We start from the raw sequence: 18,764 nt of genomic DNA, 5'->3' as shown, positions 1-18,764 counted from the left end.
ATGGTGCTTGTTTGCACCATACAGCGGCTATATTTACATCACAGCTTCTCCTTTATCTATATGAATGACTCAGTGTCTCTCATCATAAATAGTCTTCATATATTTAATATTCTTTGTTGTAGTTTCTTATTCTTAATTGGTCTCTAGTGTGTTGCTTCACAGAGCTCTAATGGATCTCCAAAGCATCCTTTGTTGTGTGTATGTGTGTGTTATTTGTGTGTTATTTGTGTGTGTGTGTGTGTGTGTGTGTGTGTGTGTTCTAAGATTAGTACAGGATGTTTGTTTTGAATGGACCCATGTGAATATTATCATTGCTTGTGACATTAGTGATGACTCATCACTGCACACGCACTATACACTCAACATGTTGTTTACACAATCAGTGTCTGTAGACAGTGTTTTGTGTGTGTGTGCAATGCACACACATATATAACATTACAACAACACACACACATACCAGTGATGTCTTTATGATAAAAACATGCATGTAAAGGAAAATGAATGATTCATTAACTGTTAGTATAAATAGTTGTTTGCACCTTTGTATGTGGGTGTGATTGTGTGTGTGTGTGTGTGTGTGTGTGTGTGTGTGTGTGTGTGTGGCAGCTGAGGATGATGGCAGAGGGAGTGAAGGAGCAAGAGAAGAGTTGGGGAGGAGTTGGGGGGAGTAAGGCGAGAGTCTTGATGTGCACTTGGATCGTGCCAGGATGTCTGGCCCTGTCTGTAGCTCACCTGCGCTGGTCTGTCACTCACACACACACACACACACACACACACACACAGGAATGGGTGTACATGCATGCAGTAACACGCTTTCAAGGACACAGCATGTATACTACGTACATTCTCTCACATGCACAACAGCTAAATCACAAGATGCTGATTTGTAGAGAGGTTTATCTGTCTCGCTCTCTCGCTCTCTCTCTCTTTCTCTCTCTCTCTCTCTGACCCAGTAACCGCTACCCCTGGGTCTCTCCCTCTCCCTCTCCCTCTCCCTCTCTCTCTCTCTCTCTCTCTCAGTCTCAGCAGTAACACATGGCGGGACACCCTGTGGTGAGGTGTGTCAGTTGAGGAGTGATTTAGTGCCGCTCTGCCCCAACCACTGCTGAGACACCTGCCCCAGGAATCCTACTGCACACACACTTTTCTATGGATACACACAGATGCATGCACATGACGGACACACATACACAGTAGTTTAGCTCTACCAGAGCCCCCTAATGCACAAATAGTTCCTGTTGCCTGAGGAGACCCCATTTTGGTATTTCCGTAAAGCATTGCATACCAGCTCTCAGTGGATTGTGAACTAAGAAGTTCATTTATGAATTCCTGAATTTTCTCTAACCACTTAATCTTTTCCAGAGAGATCTGGGGCTGGACACTGTCCCAGCGTGCATTGGGTTCAGTGGAGGGAAACACCCCTAATCGCTCACCATCACCACCACCCATACACAAATGACCACATTTTTACGAGAATCAAACCAAAAATAGAAGAATTGATATTATCAACCAATATAGACGCAATCAGCACCGCACGCAGGCCAAAGCAAAGGCCAGAGCCTCGGTGAAGGGTTAGTAACATCCGGTATAGTCTGCGTGTTTATCATTGTAACCATGACAACGAAAGTCTGGTACGCCTGCAGCCGTAGAGGGGCTATTTCAGGAGACGCTCCTATGGGTCGTATCAGAGGGTAGGGATAAAGGAGCTGTGTGGTCGTTCAGGTTGGACGACCTCCACAGGGAGGCAACTGATATTTTTTCCATGTGTGGACAGTACAGAGGAGGCATAAAGTTCAAGTATGCAGCCTCTTCCATGGTAACACACTTTCCATCCGGCAGATGTGTCTTTCCATGACAATGATATAAAACAGATAATGGCTGTTGTCCCAAGGAACGCTCCAAGAAAACAACAATTTATTATTCACAAAAGTTCATTTGGAGGAATGTGTCATTCAGGGCGTTGTCGGCGGTGTCTTCTTCTGACGTAGTTGCCCGTCTTTTTTTTTTTTTTTTTTTAAATGAATGAACATGATAAAAAAAAAAAAGAAAGAAAGACAAGATAGAAACATTCTCAGGCCACTTTCCCATTCACTTAGACCACCTTAGACGGGGGGGTGGTGTCAGACTTTTCAACCCCATTCTAATCTATAAAACTCTGCTGTACAAGATACAGTTTGGACATATTGTGCCAAGGATGAGGAATTCAGAAATATCCTCATTCTTTACTTACTGCGTCTGGCTTTTGTTTCACATTCTTCTCTTTTTTTTTTCTTTTTTTTTTAATTTGCTCTCACAAAACCATGTCACAGGTTAAGGACGTCACTGGGGAACATCACAGAGCATCAAATGAGATAGGAGTCATTTGAATGCACAACACTGCAAGTGGAAGGGGCTGCAACACTGGCATGGAGCTGTGAATGTGATTATTGTTTTGTTATATGAAACCTTGATCAAATTGCCTCTCATCTTATCCCCTGCGGCATGCTGGGGAATCTTATTAGCTGCCTTGGGCGTGGACTACGACTACAGGGGAATTCTCAGACCTTAACAAATAGATTGTGACCTTCCCATCTCTGTCAGAGATTCATGGAGTGATGTTCATTTTCAAGGTGAGAACTAATGAGATACAAGTGAAATATTTGGTTATGTGTGATTTAATAAGGTGAGGTGTGCTATTTTCTAAAACAGTATAAGGGGATTGTTTAATGAAGTGGTCTTAGATGGATTTTCTGAAGTACATTGCACCTTTAGCTGAAGGACCGGTTCTTCATACTACATCGCAGCACCGTCAACCTTCTGATAACTGCTGCCTGCTGCACTTTTAATTTTATTTTAATGTAAGAAAAGGCAAATATACCTTTAGACGTCTTAGTGAAGAAACAGTCTAAGCTATAGCAATATTCAATATAAAAATCAATCAACAATTAGATGCACTGATCAGAAATGGATTAGGGAAACTGACATATGTATATAGTTCAAATTTCATCTTGCGATAATCCCTGATGATGATGATGCTGAGGAAGGACTAGAAATCAACAGCCAGGAGTTTCAAGTTTTCTGTTTTCTTTCAGTATCCAGTTGGTCCCAGCACCCATTCTCCAGTCTGGGTTATGCTGGGTAACACTGTGGGCAGCATAAAAGCCAGAATGTCATGTTGTCTGAAGTGAGAGGAGCCCGGGGGCTCTTTAGCATATGGCAGCAGCCACGTTCTGAGGCTTGTGTGCAGGTGTCTGTCAGGATATGCAGATCCGTGGCTGTGTTTATGGGTGTGTGTGTGTGTCCTTCAGCCGTCCTCAGGTGCTCCAGCAGTGAAAGTGGTCTTCCCTAGTGGGCTTTACTACAAATCTCCATCCAGAGCTCAGCAGGCCGAGTAGCTTCTCCCTCACAGGGGCTCAATGTCAGCCACCATATGGACGCCTATTCATTTGAATTACAATGAACGGTGAGGGGCCTCAAACTGGAGTTAGAGCAAAGAGTCACATTTATAAGAGCTAAAATCAGTCAGTTTATTCACCAAAGATGGAAAAGAAAGATTTGCTGTATACTAAGTGAAACGTGACTTATGGTTACAGGTGATGTAATTAAAACCAAATTGAAAACATGGAGACATATATATAGATATAATAGTGGAAAACCTTCTAAAATAACATTCACATCATCAACTCAATAAGTTAACACAAGATGATGATTAATTGAATTTTTTTTTTTTTTCATCTCATCAGAAATGTTGCTTTATAATTAAATTCTATTAAGAGTTTCTGTTGTAGTGATTTGTGTGTATATACTGGTTTGCATCAGTGGTATTACAGAAGTGCTTAACATCAATTCTTTCGTTTAAGTCTTACCGATTGAGCACGTTGAGTGAAGTGGGTCATCCCCATTGTGTGTGTGTGTGTGTGTGTGTGTGTGTGTGTGTGTGTGTGTGTGTGTGTGTGTGTGTGTGTGTGTGTGTGTGTGTCCAGCAGCATTGTAGATGACCTATTTTCCCTTAAAGTAGAGAGTGTGTCCTGTCTGACACTGGTCAATAAAACTGCTCTGGTGTTGCTTGTCTCTCAGAGAGACGGGGACTGGGTGCATGCGCACGCACATACACACACACACACACACACACACACACACACACACACACACACACACATAGAATCAGAATAACTAACCATACCTTTTTCCTGCCCCCTTCATTTGTCCTTTCCCCTCTCCTCCTCTTCTTCTCTCAGCCTTTCCTCTCTTTTGCCCTGTACCTTTTCACTCCATCTATCCATTCATTATATTGCTATCCATCCGCCCATTCCTCGGTCAGATCCTGCTGCCGTTGCTTGCAAAACTAGGAATGTCAGTAACCTCCAATTTTCCCAGCAACAACAGCTTAGCACCCTAAGCCTACTCATCAAAAAATACTTTGTCTCATCAATAACAATTTCCCAGAGGTGCAGTTAATCAGTATTATCTCACATTGCAAGTGCTAAAAAGTTTTGTCTTTGCAGTATTTCTGCTACTTTAATGTGAAGGGTAACAGCAACACTGAAAGCTTGGCTTAGTGGAGGTTTAGTTATACTGTAAAAAATCATCCGAAGGAGAGCATAGAAACTAACACTGATTTTACTGTAACAACTTGAGGTTATGGGACTTGTAACATAACCTAAATACAGTATAATAGATTACCTCTGTATGAAGACAGTATTTTAAACTTCCTGTCAGTAACGAAACCCGTCTAAATCCTCTACTTCGCAACTGTAATCTGGTCAAAGGATTGGAATCTGTGTGAGTTCCACATCCCGAAATTTTCCCCTATCAACGAGGACATGGCAACGTGGTTGCCACTGGCTACTATTGTCACACATGGGATTGTGGTACAATAGCGTGGCCGGCTAAATCACCAAGATGACAACAGCTAGTGTGTCTGTGTGAATGTGTGTTTGGTGTACATGGCTGGTTATCAGTGGTATTCAAAGCAGCACAATAGTCCTGTAAAGGATGAGTAGAGTCAAATTGGTTTAAAGCCTGGTTAGGATGTTGTGCAGTGTGTGTCTCCAGGGAGTGTGACAGTGGTATGTGCATGTGTGTGTGTTTCTGTGTTTGGGCAAGCGAGAGGGCATTGGGAGGTCAGCGTCATCTTCAAACATCTTGTTGTTGTGTGTGGGAATGTGCTCATATGACTGAGGATGTGCATGTGTGTGTTTAAGAGAGACACAAACACACAAAGACTGACTGAGAAACAGACAACTCATTATATTCCTATAAAATGTTCTTTTGACAGTGATCCCCCCCCCCCCCCCCCCCCCCCCCCTCTCTCTTTCTGTGCTCTCTCCCCTCTTCCTCTGGACATATTTCACCCTCTCTCTCCTCTTTCATCCATCTCTCTCTCCATCTCACACACAATAAAACCTAATAAGGACAGATGAAATTGTTACAGGTGTTAATGTGTGCGCTGAAGTGTGTGTGTGCGTTTAGGGAGTGTGTTTGCGCTGGCGTGCTGGTTGTCCTGGATTTTCTTACTGACCTGGCTAATCTCTGGAGTGTGGAGGGCGCAGGAAACCGTTATCCTTGATGGATACAGCAGGGAGTTGATCCATGCCTCTGCGTGTGTGGGGCTTGTACAGTACTTGCTCTGTTTTGCCCCAGTTTATTGTCCTTCACATAACAGCAGCATTGCACACACACACACACACACACACACACACACACACACACACACACACACAGACACAGACACACACACAGAGACGCACTATTGTAACAGAGCTGCTATTGCTCTCCCATGCTCCATTTATTTAGAATTAAGAAAGGGCACCACATGTGGAGTACTTCCACACTGTCGTAATTAAATGTTATACGGTTGTGGTTGATTGGATTTTAACACAGACATGTTGATACTTTTTCAAGTGACTTTCACAGAGTTTGTTATTCATGATAACAATGTGAAAATGTGTCATTTCAAATTACTCTTTACACTGGTGTTGGTGAACAATTTAAAAAAAGTACGCCCCTCATTGTTTTTGTTAGATATCGAGGATCTCAGGCTCTTGCACCACAATACAGCAGCTCAGAAAACAAGTGCTTTTTAATAAGTATGCGATGTGTCGATTGCGGTAACTCCCCCTTGAACTGAGGAGGGCTTTTGTGAAGATGAAAGAGCGAGGGATTAAAAATAGGGAAAGAGTTAAGTCTCTTGTTGTTTCAATCATCAAGGTTGGACTGATGTATGAAGGCCAATATTTGCAGCTATTAAAATCTAATTTAGTGCAGTCAGCATACTTTGGCTCTGCTGCCGCTGTAATTACATAACATTATCACTAATTGACTGGACATAATTTTAACAGAAATTAAGGTGAAGTAGTTTGTTTTTGGGAAACTTAGTGGGAAAGATGTATCATTTCACAGAATCCCAGTATCAGGTTGCTTAGTTGCTTAGGGTGGAATAGCACACACACACACACACACACACCTTTCTGCTTCACTTTCTGCCGCAATACCAGTACAGCTTCTTCACCTTGCACCTCTTCCTCCTCTTCCTCCTTCTCCCTCGCCTCCTCTCTTTCACTTGACCCCCATCCTCCTCCTCTACCTCCCCTCATCTTCCTCAGCTTCCTTTCGTCCCCCTCTTATCCTCCTCATCAGGCTGCTTTATTATGCAAATCAGTGTTGGATCAAATCACTTAATTGAGCTTTACTGTGCCAGTTTGTGTGCATCCACACACACACACACACACACACACACACACACACACACACACATGCGGCAACTTTCTTTCACACAGACAGAAACTGCTGGTGGTTGTGTGGTTTAATGATTAGCATTCTGGACTCACACACTCACGCACACACACACACAGCGCATCTAAGCAGCAGAAGAGTCTCTTTAAGTGCGTATAGATAAACAGACTTGAATGGCAGGGTCTCTCCAGGCCATTAGCCTGCAGTTAGCATCACAAACTCCAATCTGGCCTCCACTGCTCAACTTATGAAGCCAAGTGCCTTCATTTCTGTGGCTGCTGAAATCAGCTTATGAGGTCATGGTGGTGATTAAAATGAACATCAGGGTCAGAAATGGATCTAGCGGCGGTTTTTAGGTGTTAAGTGAAGGCTTGATGACCACAGTTGCTTGTTTACCACAGTGTTGGTTCATTGGTTGATTTTTTTTTTTTTTTTTTTTTGATAAATTTAAACTAAGACAAAGTTAAAATAAAACTGTGAAGCTTGAAATGAAATGTCTGGAATCATAGGATCAGCGATGCCACATGGCTACACTTTTAGCCATGTCATTGTACAGATTTGGATTTCTTGGATTTTCATGAAAAAAAGAGACTGTTGTATTTTCGTGGAAGCAGGCAAGAGATTTAATAGGCAATTCCATTTTCAAATGTGTCAGTGATGAGCTCATTTTGTGGAACTGTGCAGAGATTTCACTGAGATTTCTGCCTTTTCTCTCCTTTATCATTTATCCTTGATCTACAGACTGTGCCCATTCCACCAAGTTCCATCAGTGGGAACTACACAGACATGCACAGCTCTAACAAATCAACAAAGAAACCACTAAATGCTGCCAAATTTGCAGCCATATCCCACCTGATCCTTCTTCGAACATCTGCAGTGCCAGCGCAGGACTGAAACAACCACAATATATAATCATCTCCAAATTACGACCTCAAGAGCTGAGGGCCTATTACAGGCCTTTGTTACATTCTGATTAGCTTTGGCAGCTCTCATCATATTCGCCTAAACTGAATCACTTTAAAGGTTTAGTTTGGACAGTTAATGTGTCATCCAGCTGATGGATACTGGCTCTTGAGGCTGTGGAGGCTTACTGATGTACCGAACGACTTCTCTACTCAGACAGGCAGACAAAAGCACATCGGTCCGCCATGCTGACACATGAACAACTCCAGTATGTCGCCAATGTGATTATCATGGCAAATGACACAATAATTGGACATAAGAAAGATGGAATGTGATACAATTTGCCCAAAGACGCAACCTATCAATTCTCATGATTGCTTTCATTTGTATTTCCGACAGAAATGAGTTCATTTTATCAGGTTAAGACATATTAGCTTCAACAAATTGATAGTAATTCGGCATAATGGATGTCTGTGTCACTTTGTGTGCAAGAGTAATATAGTCCTGAATTAGAGCTCTCAGTATCTGAGCGGGTCTCTATCCATGACATGTGTGCCTGTAGTTGTGGTTGTCTCTGGGTTCATTCTTACAAGTTTTTGCATAGTAATAGAGATGATGACATTTGTGTATTGTAGCTGCTGGTATCCAGTATCTCCAGTGTCAGTTTGAAATATGTCAGTATTTAACACATAAACTAAGATCGTTGTAATTAAATTGTTGAAAATGTAGCTATGCTTTGATTTTTAAAATATATTTTCTTCAGTCAACAATGTGTCTGCAACATATTTATACAACAACGTGATTGTTAGGCTATGAAAATTTATCACCAAAGTTTCATGAAAGACTTTGACCTTCTTCAAATGTTTGTAACTTGTTACTGGTTGGCCCAAAGGGAGATTTCATGGCAGGGGGCAAGATGTTTACTGTTGCCATGTTTCCAGTAACATTACAAGTGGCTCCGGATAAGACCGCCAGCCAAATGCCTAAGCTGTCAAAGTAAATAACTTTTCCATTTCAAAGAGAGCTATTCCAATTAAAGAAAGAAGGATGGAGCAACAGAAAGAGAAGGGAAAGCCACAGAAAAGAACTGGAGGAGGAGGGAGGGCAGGATGAAGCGGAGGTGGAGGGGGAGCAGAGAGGGAGTGAAAGTCATTGCGATCTTGTCGGATTTAGAAAGAAAAGAGGCGGAGGTGGTATGGAAACAGGAAATCAATTGTTGGGTCGTTCAGCTTTGACTGTGTTTGTGGCAAGACTGAACCTTGGATGTGGGTGTGTGTGTGTATGTGTGTGTTTAGGTGACTGAGAGAGAGAAAGACCAAGACTGGGGTTTTGGATTAAGTTGACGCAAAGATAGGGGTCAAGGGCAGAGGTACTTTCCCACTTCCCCTATGTGACACCAATCAATTTGCAAGTTACGAGTTAGGTCAGGGGTCAAGAGGACGTGAGTCATGTGAGAAGTAATGTTGCTGTGTTTAATCTCTGGTCACATTTTTCTGATGATTAGTGGAATATTCAAATCTATGCTTTTAATTAGATTATAGCCGTGTAATGGATTTGTGATTCTAAAGGTATTCAAATACTGCGTGTAACTGAGCTTTAACTACACACAGATTCCAGGCTCCATTTAAAAAAAAAAAAAAAAAAAAACAAAAACACTAAAAAAAACACTTAAATATTTTTGCTTAAAATTCATCCATTTGGACAATAAATTCTGTTAAAATTCTTTAAAACCAGCTCCTTTTAAAAGATGCACAGTGATACAGTCTGGTCTCACAAAGGTCATGTGAGGAATTCAACTAATCTGTGGTGAAAAAAAAAAAGGGACTGCATGTGACCGCTACCATCCAGCAGTCCCATTAATTATTGATGAGGGTGTACTGTGACCTAGACTATTGATTGAGCAAATTGCAGCCCTAGTTATTTTACAACCACCATATCATGTGGCAGCTGCAGTTGTATGTGAGTGCATGGGTGTCTTTGTGCATGTGTGTGTGTGTAAATGTTAGTGTGTCGCGGTCTTTAAAAGCCAATGATGAGATTGTGTTGCAGCCATCACTATGGAGGAAGTAGCAGGACTTTGTGTTGTAGCCTTGTGAGTGTGAGAGTGTTTGCAATTTCAACCTGAATGCATGTTTCTGTGTGTGTGTGTGTGTGTGTGTGTATCACAAAGGATTACTTACAGAGACAATGATATAGTCCTTACATGCTGTTCCTGCTGCTGTTATTGGTTTGAAAGTAAATAAAAGATGATTCATGGGGAATAACCTTCATAGTTTTCTCTTCCGCAAATATTTGATTTCCTCTTTTTCTCTCTATTTGACAAGGCAGAGATGCTCCTGTGAAAATGTGTGTTTCTATACACACACATTTCTTAATTAATCACACATACTCTGTCATCTGAAGAAGTGCTGTGTTTCCTCTCCTGGGGAACACATACACACGCACACATGCCACCACACACGGTATCATACTATCCACTCAAGCCCCTGCACACACACCACTGGTGAACGTCAGTGTAACACATCTCAGTTCTCCTCTAGATGAGGAGTTAACCTCCTCCGAGCTGAATCTGATTTTACCATCAGCCTCTGTTAGGGCTGCTTTTTATCCTGGCAGACACACGGGGAAGAAACGGGACCTTTATTATCCATTTCCAGCTGTTATAAAAATATTTTTAGGGTTGCGGTCATGAAAATACAACATATTACTAACTGTCATATGAAAAGCTCATACCCTAAGTGCAGCTTTGGTTATTAATTTTTACATTGAAAGTTTACGAGATCCACTCTGTGCCTAATAAGTTTCACGGCTGTGTTATGCACTGAAAAGTCCCCGTATATTTTTAACTTCTAAGGGGAAATGTGGCTGTTTTTCTTCCGTTGGTGGAGTGTTGATTCGCCAGAGTCATTCATCCAAGCGTAGTGAGATGTTTAGTTTATCTAAAAGTTGCAGAGGGTCAAGCTTACAGGATTTTTTCCCCCTAATATCAACAAATTGATCCTGCTTACAAGTATTTTTAATGCAGCCAAACCCTGGTACGGCTCTTGCCTCTGAGCCTTAGAGCTCAAAAACTATTAAGAACACATCAGTTAGCCACACTGTTGCACAACATGTTCTTTCATTACAATGAACACATGTAGTGTAATTTAATTTTAGCCAATCACACACACTCCTGGCATCATAAATACGCACTACTGCGCTAAATGTGTGTTAATCTGCTTTTTAAAATAGTCTCCAACAACTGCACAATTTCCTCCTGTGTGAGTAACATTCACTAAAAAACTACAGCCTCAGTTGAGACTGAGAAATTATTTAGATTTCTGTCAACATGAAAAAAAAGCTTATTTGTGACTCATTTACAATGTGTCTTCAGTAGGAACTAATGGGCTTTGGGCTGAGAGCTACAGGCAGATTTGGGAGGTCCACACTAATAAAGCCTAGAACTGTACATTGTTAGATAAATTAACTGTTTTGATCTATGAAAGCATAAAAAAAAAAAAAAAAAAAAACCTTGCCAACATCTTCTCCTGTGAATATACATAGCTCCATAATTGATTAGTTTCTAATCTTTGATAATGATGCCAGGAGTCAAAACGTACGGTAGCCAAATGGAAACATATCCAGTTGGACTTGAGCCCAGTGGCTCAATGGGCCCAGTGAATACAGTGACAGCATCTGTGTTTTAACATTTGTCTGTTTGTCCACACTTCTGTTTTATGCTCCTGGTGCATTTCTGCTGACCAAGCAGTTATTCCGTCACTTCTGTTACCTGATTGGCTGGGGGCGCTGGCTGTCAGGTCTAATTTCCTGGTGTGCCCTCCAATCAGGGTGGTCCATTTTGTGTGTGTCAGCAAGTGTTGCGGTTGTCATACCATCAGTAGGCTCATATTGGGCTGTTTAAACCCGCTTCACATTCTGTTACACACACACACACACACTGTGGAGGGGAGGTAGTGGAGTATTTAGTGTAGCGTGGGGACCTTGGTGTGCCAGTGTCAGTGATGGATATGGCAGTAGTATCAGCAGTGTTGGCTTTTGCAGGAGCGTGTTGTCCACCACTGGGATCTGTCAGACCTGTTCTGCTGAGCCCACACATTCTGCTGTCTTGCTGCTGTTGCTGCCAGCCATTTTTCAAATCTGGTGTGTGGTGTGTGGTGTGAGCGTGTGTGTGTGTGTGTGTGTGTTTGTGTGTATGTGTGTGAGAGAGAGAGAGAGAGAGAGAGAGAGAGAGAAGCCCATTTGTTTGAGTATGCGTGCAACAGTGTCAGATTCCTGCAAAGTTCCATGTGTGCATTTTAATAAAAAATCGGCGTCATCCACGTCCTATTTGCAGTAATAGATATGATTCCATTGAAGGCGACTGGTTAATTACTTGTATATTGTATAATTAATCAACACTAGCCTGCTTGTGTCTGTTTAATTTGAAGTGATGCAATATTTTCCCCACACAGTTAACACAAATGACTTTAAATGTTGCTTCAAGCGCAAACGCCATCATGCTTTAAAGATGCTGAATTTCTGCCTCATTTTTTCAAATATTGGCTGAATGTAGTTTTAATCCTGAGCCCTGTCTTATTTCAATTTGCTGTCACTGTTAAATACAGCCAGTGCCCGGTTGATGCTAACTGTCTATGTACAGTAAAATGGGCTTTAAGGTTATTAGAGAGGCTTAAATAAAGTGGAGATAAGATGACAAGGGTTTCAACCTGTGATAGAGCAGAAGAAAAGAGTTCAGAATAAAGGAGCGAGCTGGAACTACGCAGATAAAGAAAGGAGAGAAAAAAAAAACTAAAATGAAAGTCTTTTATTTCCCTGATCCCCTCTCCTTGATCTTCCTACCTACGCACGCAAACACACATGCATTAAACTTTACACAGGTGGCGTGTCACCCTACTTGCACAGATTGCAACAGATTTGTGGTGAGTAGGAGTTAAAAGAGCTGCCGAGTGCAGATTTAGTACCACAGATATTTAAAGAGAGGAGCCCTTTTATCTGAGGGGACAATTTGCATTATTAATGTTGTGCCCTCTGAGAGATGAAGAGAGAGAGAAATAGAGACAAAGACATTTCAGAGAATTATTGTTTTTTACCGGCAGCCAATGGATTCTTGTTACATGAGCAGCAGAATTACATTCAGTCCTCTTCTCACTGTTTGTGTGTGTGTATGTGTGTCAGTGCATTAAGTACTCGCCATCTTTCATTTCGTACTTGCTCTGGTTGTAGGTGCTGTGAAGAAAAATGCAGCTATTAGATAGCTGCCGATGTGCTGGTTCAGCAGGGCGCTCATGTATTCGTCTGTGCTCTTTTGTCTCCAGTGTGCAGGGCAGGCTTCTACAAATCTGCGCTCGGGAACATGGAGTGTTCAAAGTGTCCGCCTCACAGCTTCTCCCACCATGAGGGGTCGTTGCACTGCGGCTGTGAGAAGAACTACTTCCGTGCTGAGGGAGACCCCGCCTCCATGGCGTGTACCCGTAAGTGTGCGTGCGTGTGTGTGCCTTTTCGTGTGATCAGCTCAATGTTTTTTGGGTTATTTGTTATATGAGGAGTCAGCGGCGCCGTCATACGATGACCTCAGCCGCTGGTGCTATTTTTCTATCAGATATCTGACCGGCGAAACCTTTCACTGTGGTGAGGGAGGATTTTTCTCATTAGCCTATAAAACAAGCAGTGAAACCTGTCCCAACCTCCGAGAGCTGCTTATCCACTTATGCTCTAAATGATTTCAGATGCTTTTTTTACACTCTGTCCTTTTTGGGAATCATTGTCTTTGCAGTGTCTTATAAAACGCAACATTACTGTGTCCAGTTTGACAGTAAAGATACACTACCTGCAATTTAATCCAGAAGCTGTAAATCTGTATCTCAAATATTTTTGGAACGGGAGCCAATGAGAATAATCTAACTGTGTGTTTTCCTGTTGTGCTGGATCTCATTTACAGTTGGATTCCTACACATAAAAAGTGAAGATTGTTATTACATTGTGCAATTTCCCCATTCAGCAGTGAAATAATTTACTAATACACAAAGAGGGTTCAGATTCCTCATTTATTTAAAGGTCACTGAAGCCACGGCGGCCCAAGAGCTCTTTATCACCTTTTCTGTTCCCTGCATGGTTCTCTTTTGTCTCCATCTGATGCAAATGGATTGCAGATGTAGATGCCTCCTGCAAGCCTTCCAAAATGCATTTCCCCATAAAACTATAAATCACTGCATTCCCTGATGTCAGATTATGGATACATCCGTTACTAAAGGGGCTAGGGAGAAAAAAAAAAAAAAAAAAAGAAGTCTTTCACCGTGTGGAGAACAGTAGAAAATACAAATCAACGCCCACCGCCATAGAGAGAATCCTAATTAGAAAGACAGTCACGCCAGGACCCTGTTGTGATTATCTCAACGCCATCTTGTCAACGAGGCAAATTTCACCTCATTGGGACAGATTGAACGAAGCAAGGGCTGCAAATGAATAGATAAGTTGTTTGAAGATAATGATCATGATTATCTCAGAAGTGGGGAGGGGGGTATCTGTTAGCGGTGTGGCCGAGGTTGTTTAGAGTTGATTCTGGATATTTGAAGATGTTGGCACAAACGATAGCTTTTAGCCGTAAGGTATTTCCAGCTGTATTCATCGTGAGATGTTTCTGTAACAGCTGTCTTAACAGTGGATAAAGTATAGTTTTTCTACTTCCAAGAATTCAGTTCCAGCAATTAAAACTGCATTAATGCTTTCCCCTGCATCCCACAGCACCACCTCCAAATCAGCACAGAAAGTGCTGGTCCGCCTCGTTCATCACTTTACCTTGCTGGACGATGCAAAATAGTCACTTATTCCAAAATTGAAAGTTTAACATCTGCTGACATCTCCAGCGATAAGTAGGAGGCTGGAAAGAGCCTAAAGCCTGTTGAGATTACAGATGCATCCTCATCCTCATGTGATGTGTTAATCTCAATGTCAATGTTTTATTTTGACATTTGGAATTAGTGTATGATTGCCTGCATGTGTACATGTGAATGCCTGTGCAGGCGCATGTAGGAGGTAGATGTATGGGCGAGCCAGAGGACTGTCAGGGTGAGATTACCTTCAAAGAAAATGTGCTCTAACTTGTAAGAATTCGCACAATAGGGTTGACAGACCTTTTTTAATAAGAGATATGCAGTCATTAAGCAAACACACCTGTTTAAAGAGGGTGTCTCTCTGTCTCTCGTCAACCCAAGGTAGAGGAATGAGGAGCGATGACTGGCAATAATGTAGATCTTTATTAATTATTTCATGTTCATTGCTGATCTGGAATACTGATGTCAAGGAGATGGTTAGGAGAGATGCAATGATCACCAGGTGGTGTAAATCAGAAGTCAAAAGCTCTCTATCAAATCTCTTTGACAGTAACACAATGTCAAATTCTTCGTCAGAGAATTTCTGTCGTGGCTGAGAGAGAAAATAAAATGAAATGAAATCAGGCAAATACGCATTGTCTTGAGATTGTCTTGTGATTGCACTATTTTCCTCTCCCACACCTCACAATATGTTTGATTCACATTCATGCATAGTGGAATATGACAAATGTATTTCATTTCCACTAAATGCTTTATTGAACAGTAGCTTGGTTATCAGTTTTCCTAACTGGTCTCTGGAGCCTATTTTCCCATTAAGAAACAGGTTGAAGATACACTACTGTAGAGTTACAAGAATTGTTACAGTCTTGTTAGATTTCTTACAACATTAAACTTGTCCAAAGAAGTCTTTAATTTGGATTTGTGAGTCTTCTCTAATCTTTGGTGTATCTTTCTTTTGATTTCTCTCTTGCACAAGTGCACTCAAAGACTGTACTGCCGATTACTCAAGATAGGAGCTAAGGGTCGTTTGGGAGTGAAGTAAATTCTTGTCAAGTCAAACAAACCAAACAAAGCACTATACACAGGGCACAAGCCACTAAGCCCATTCACTCTCTCCCTCCTCCTCCTGTCCATGCTCTCGGTGGAGTTATTTGGCAGTTTTGTTTTGTCCTCCATGTAATTACAGTCCTAGCTTTGATATAAAAATCTGGAAATATTCAGGGTGATCTGTTTGTAATAAGACGTTTGTACTTTTATATGTTGGTCTAACTTTGACAGACTCTTTTTCTTTCCTCGTGTCATGACCTCTTCTCTCACTGATCCAAACAGACAGACAGGAAACAGACATATTTTATAATACTGTTCATACACACACTCACATTAGCTCACCCTGATATTACCATAAGCACTGTAAACAACAATGATAGAGGTTGTGTGTGCATTTTCAGTATTCAGGCATTATCACATTTTTTATGCAAATCTAAAGACCCTATTAAATAGACAGTTAATTCCTTTCTACCTTTGTGCTGTTCATCTTCCTTTCCATCTTCTTCCTACCCAAAACGCCCCTCTTCTCTTATGACCTCCTTCTCATTTTCTCACCTCCACCTCCCCTCCTCTTCCTCTCCTCTCTGTCTACCAGGTCCTCCTTCAGCTCCTCGAAACGTGATCTCATCCATCAACGAGACTTCCGTCATCCTGGACTGGAGCTGGCCGGAGGACGCCGGCGGGCGCAGGGACATCACCTTCACCGTGCTCTGCAAACGCTGCCGTGGCATCGCAGCCAATGGTAGTAACGGTGGCACCCAGCGTTGCGAGCCCTGTCGGAGCAATGTTCGCTTCCTGCCAAGAGCCACGGGCCTCCACAACACCACGGTGACGGTGGGCGACCTGCTCGCTCACACTAACTACACTTTCGAGATCGAAGCGCAGAACGGTGTGTCAGCGCTAGCACCAAAGATGAGGCAGTACGCCGCTGTCACCATCACCACCAACCAAGCCGGTAAGATGTCACAGCAGATGGGTACAGGGATGCAGGCGTGCACTCAGATAAGCTACGTTTTATACCACATATGATCAAATCCTTCTTTTTCTCTTGCATCATCTTTAGCCGAGTAGCAGAACTTGCTGAGTTGAAGGTTTACAAATCACCGAAATGTGTTGCCTCGTTGACGTGAAAACTACCACTGAAACCACTGCACTGCAGGGTATCTTGAAAGTCTGTATCAGGAGAAACTAAACCACTATCCAAACTTCTTGTTCTTACTTAACCTTTTACAGTGTATCAAGAGAAAACAAGAGCAAAATTTATCTCAAATACCTGTCAAAAGCAGAGCACTACATGGCTTAGCGTTCAAGATGCTGATGCATTAAGACATGAACCACCATGGCCCTGGTTTGAATCCAGCTGAGGACCTCTGTTGCATCTACCTCCTTCTCCTCTCATCTCATTTAAAAAATGTCAAAGGCCTCTGAACTGTTCGGCCTTTAGGCGTCATCACTTCTCATGTCTGATAGTGAGTCCCAGGCTAATTTTAAAGTGCCTGGTAGTGATAAGAACATTACTGTATGTATGATAAGCCTTAGATGTGTGGAGAATCCCTTTGAAAACCAATCATCAAGCCCAGCTGTCTTTGACGTTCTGGATGTACCATGACTTTGATGACCAAGGCACAAAAGAGGGAGTGATCTTATTTGACCTGTAGGAAATCCAAATCAGAAAACAGATGAAGTCTATTGTAGCCAGCCACAGATTTGGCCTAGCTTACAAAGGTCTGGCAATACATCATTCAAGTAATGTATAGCAAATGATTGACAGTTCTCCCTACACATCTTTTTATCTCCGCATTTCCTGGTTGAAAGTAGTGTTCGCAACCTCATCTCAACTAAACCCATCCTCTAGATCTCCTGATTGGAGTCCACACACCATATGAAAGGGTGAATGATAACTCATGCATGAAGAAAAGTTCTTTCTCCGACTCCCTCTAAATATCCTTTTCATATAATACACTGGCCTATAGTTTATGTGGTCCAAACACATGTAGTCCAACCATCACCCTGGACATTTACAAGGCGATCCCAGGCCTCTATTCTCCCGTTTAACGACCAGGATCGAATATCTACCTCCTTCACGAAAAACAAAAAAAATAAAAAATACCTCAGACACTCTTACTGTAAGGATGGGCTCCTAAAACTCCCATCAATCTTTTATACAAATATCTCTCCACACTTCCAGTCCTTAAAAGAATAAGAAGGCAAGGGGAAGTTGTGCTATGAAATTCCAAGAGTAAAATAAATCTAGCTGCAGTAGAAAGAGCCAAACCTCAGAAATCCCTGACTCTAGCAAGGAATGCACAAACGTCTCTCTGTAGTTCATCAGTTTATTCCCTCTCCCTTTATGTTCTCTTATACAGTTTGTCTTTGTTCGCTTTTGTGTCGGCTGCTCAGCGTTTTCTTCTGTTTTCTTCTCAATCATTATCTCTCTCTTTGGTCTTCTTTTCCATTTCCGTATCTTCACACGGACACAGGACCCATTATTTCTACCTGTCACTGTCCAAACTCAACCAACACCCAGCCATTCTCCTCTTCTTTATGTGTTTCCACTTTTCTCTGTGGGACGTTTTGATCCAAATCCTGGAAGGTGATTTAGCACTCAGAGGGTGGTTTTTGAGCAGAGTGAACAGATGGGAGTTTTTTCTCATGAGTTGTCATGCAGCAAGGTCAGACTTACACAATCAATCATATCAATGATGATGGGCAGGCGGCAGGAGCGTGAATTTCAGAGTGGGGATACCTTGAATGGGAATTATGGTTACTTCAATTTACAGGTTACTATCAGCTCTCTCAGGAAGGATAGAAGGATAGAAGAACTGAAAATGTTTCAGAAATCAAGTATAATGAAGACAATTGATGAATAAAAAAATACCACCTTTCAAGTTTTTACTTAAGATATTGAATATTACAACAGTGTCAGGAAGTATTTAGCAATAAGAATAACCTCACACCTTTATAGGGTGCACTCAATGCAACTGGTGTGTTGCAAGGAGAAGGGGAGCAGGGGGTGGAGTTGAACTCAGCTTTCTTGAATTGCATTCTGTCTTTTTTCGTTGCTGGGATTTCTAAGGAAAAGGGTTCATACTGTGAAAAGCAGCAGCAGCTGCAGCAGAGGTCTGATACCTGTTGATCTGCAGTTCTTTTGGCAGTTGCAGACAAATGTTGATTGGGTTGTGTTACTGTGGCACCTATTCACATTGCACCTTGACACAGTGCTAAGAAATTTGGCGTTGTGTTTTACGTTGTGTCTGTGAATTTTCATTT

At 41.9% G+C, this 18,764-nt stretch overlaps 1 protein-coding gene across 5 annotated transcripts in view; it reads left to right on the top strand.

Annotated features, from left to right (window-relative positions):
- epha3 (eph receptor A3) overlaps positions 1-18,764 on the top strand; it is a 128,986-nt gene that overhangs the window by 70,922 nt on the left and 39,300 nt on the right. For all 5 annotated transcript variants that reach the window (XM_071504008.1, XM_071504259.1, XM_071504168.1 and 2 more), the window contains 2 exons: positions 12,933-13,088; positions 16,090-16,449. In XM_071504008.1, coding sequence (XP_071360109.1) covers positions 12,933-13,088; positions 16,090-16,449 — 516 coding nt within the window. The remainder of the gene's footprint in view (positions 1-12,932; positions 13,089-16,089; positions 16,450-18,764) is intronic.

The sequence above is a fragment of the Trachinotus anak genome, unplaced genomic scaffold, assembly GCF_046630095.1.
Source record: "Trachinotus anak isolate AG129_WGS33_773 ecotype Australia unplaced genomic scaffold, CSIRO_AGI_Tana_v1 ptg000001l, whole genome shotgun sequence".
Lineage (NCBI taxonomy): Eukaryota > Metazoa > Chordata > Actinopteri > Carangiformes > Carangidae > Trachinotus > Trachinotus anak.
Note: the sequence above shows the minus strand (reverse complement) of the source record. Positions and strands in the feature narration are given on the sequence as shown.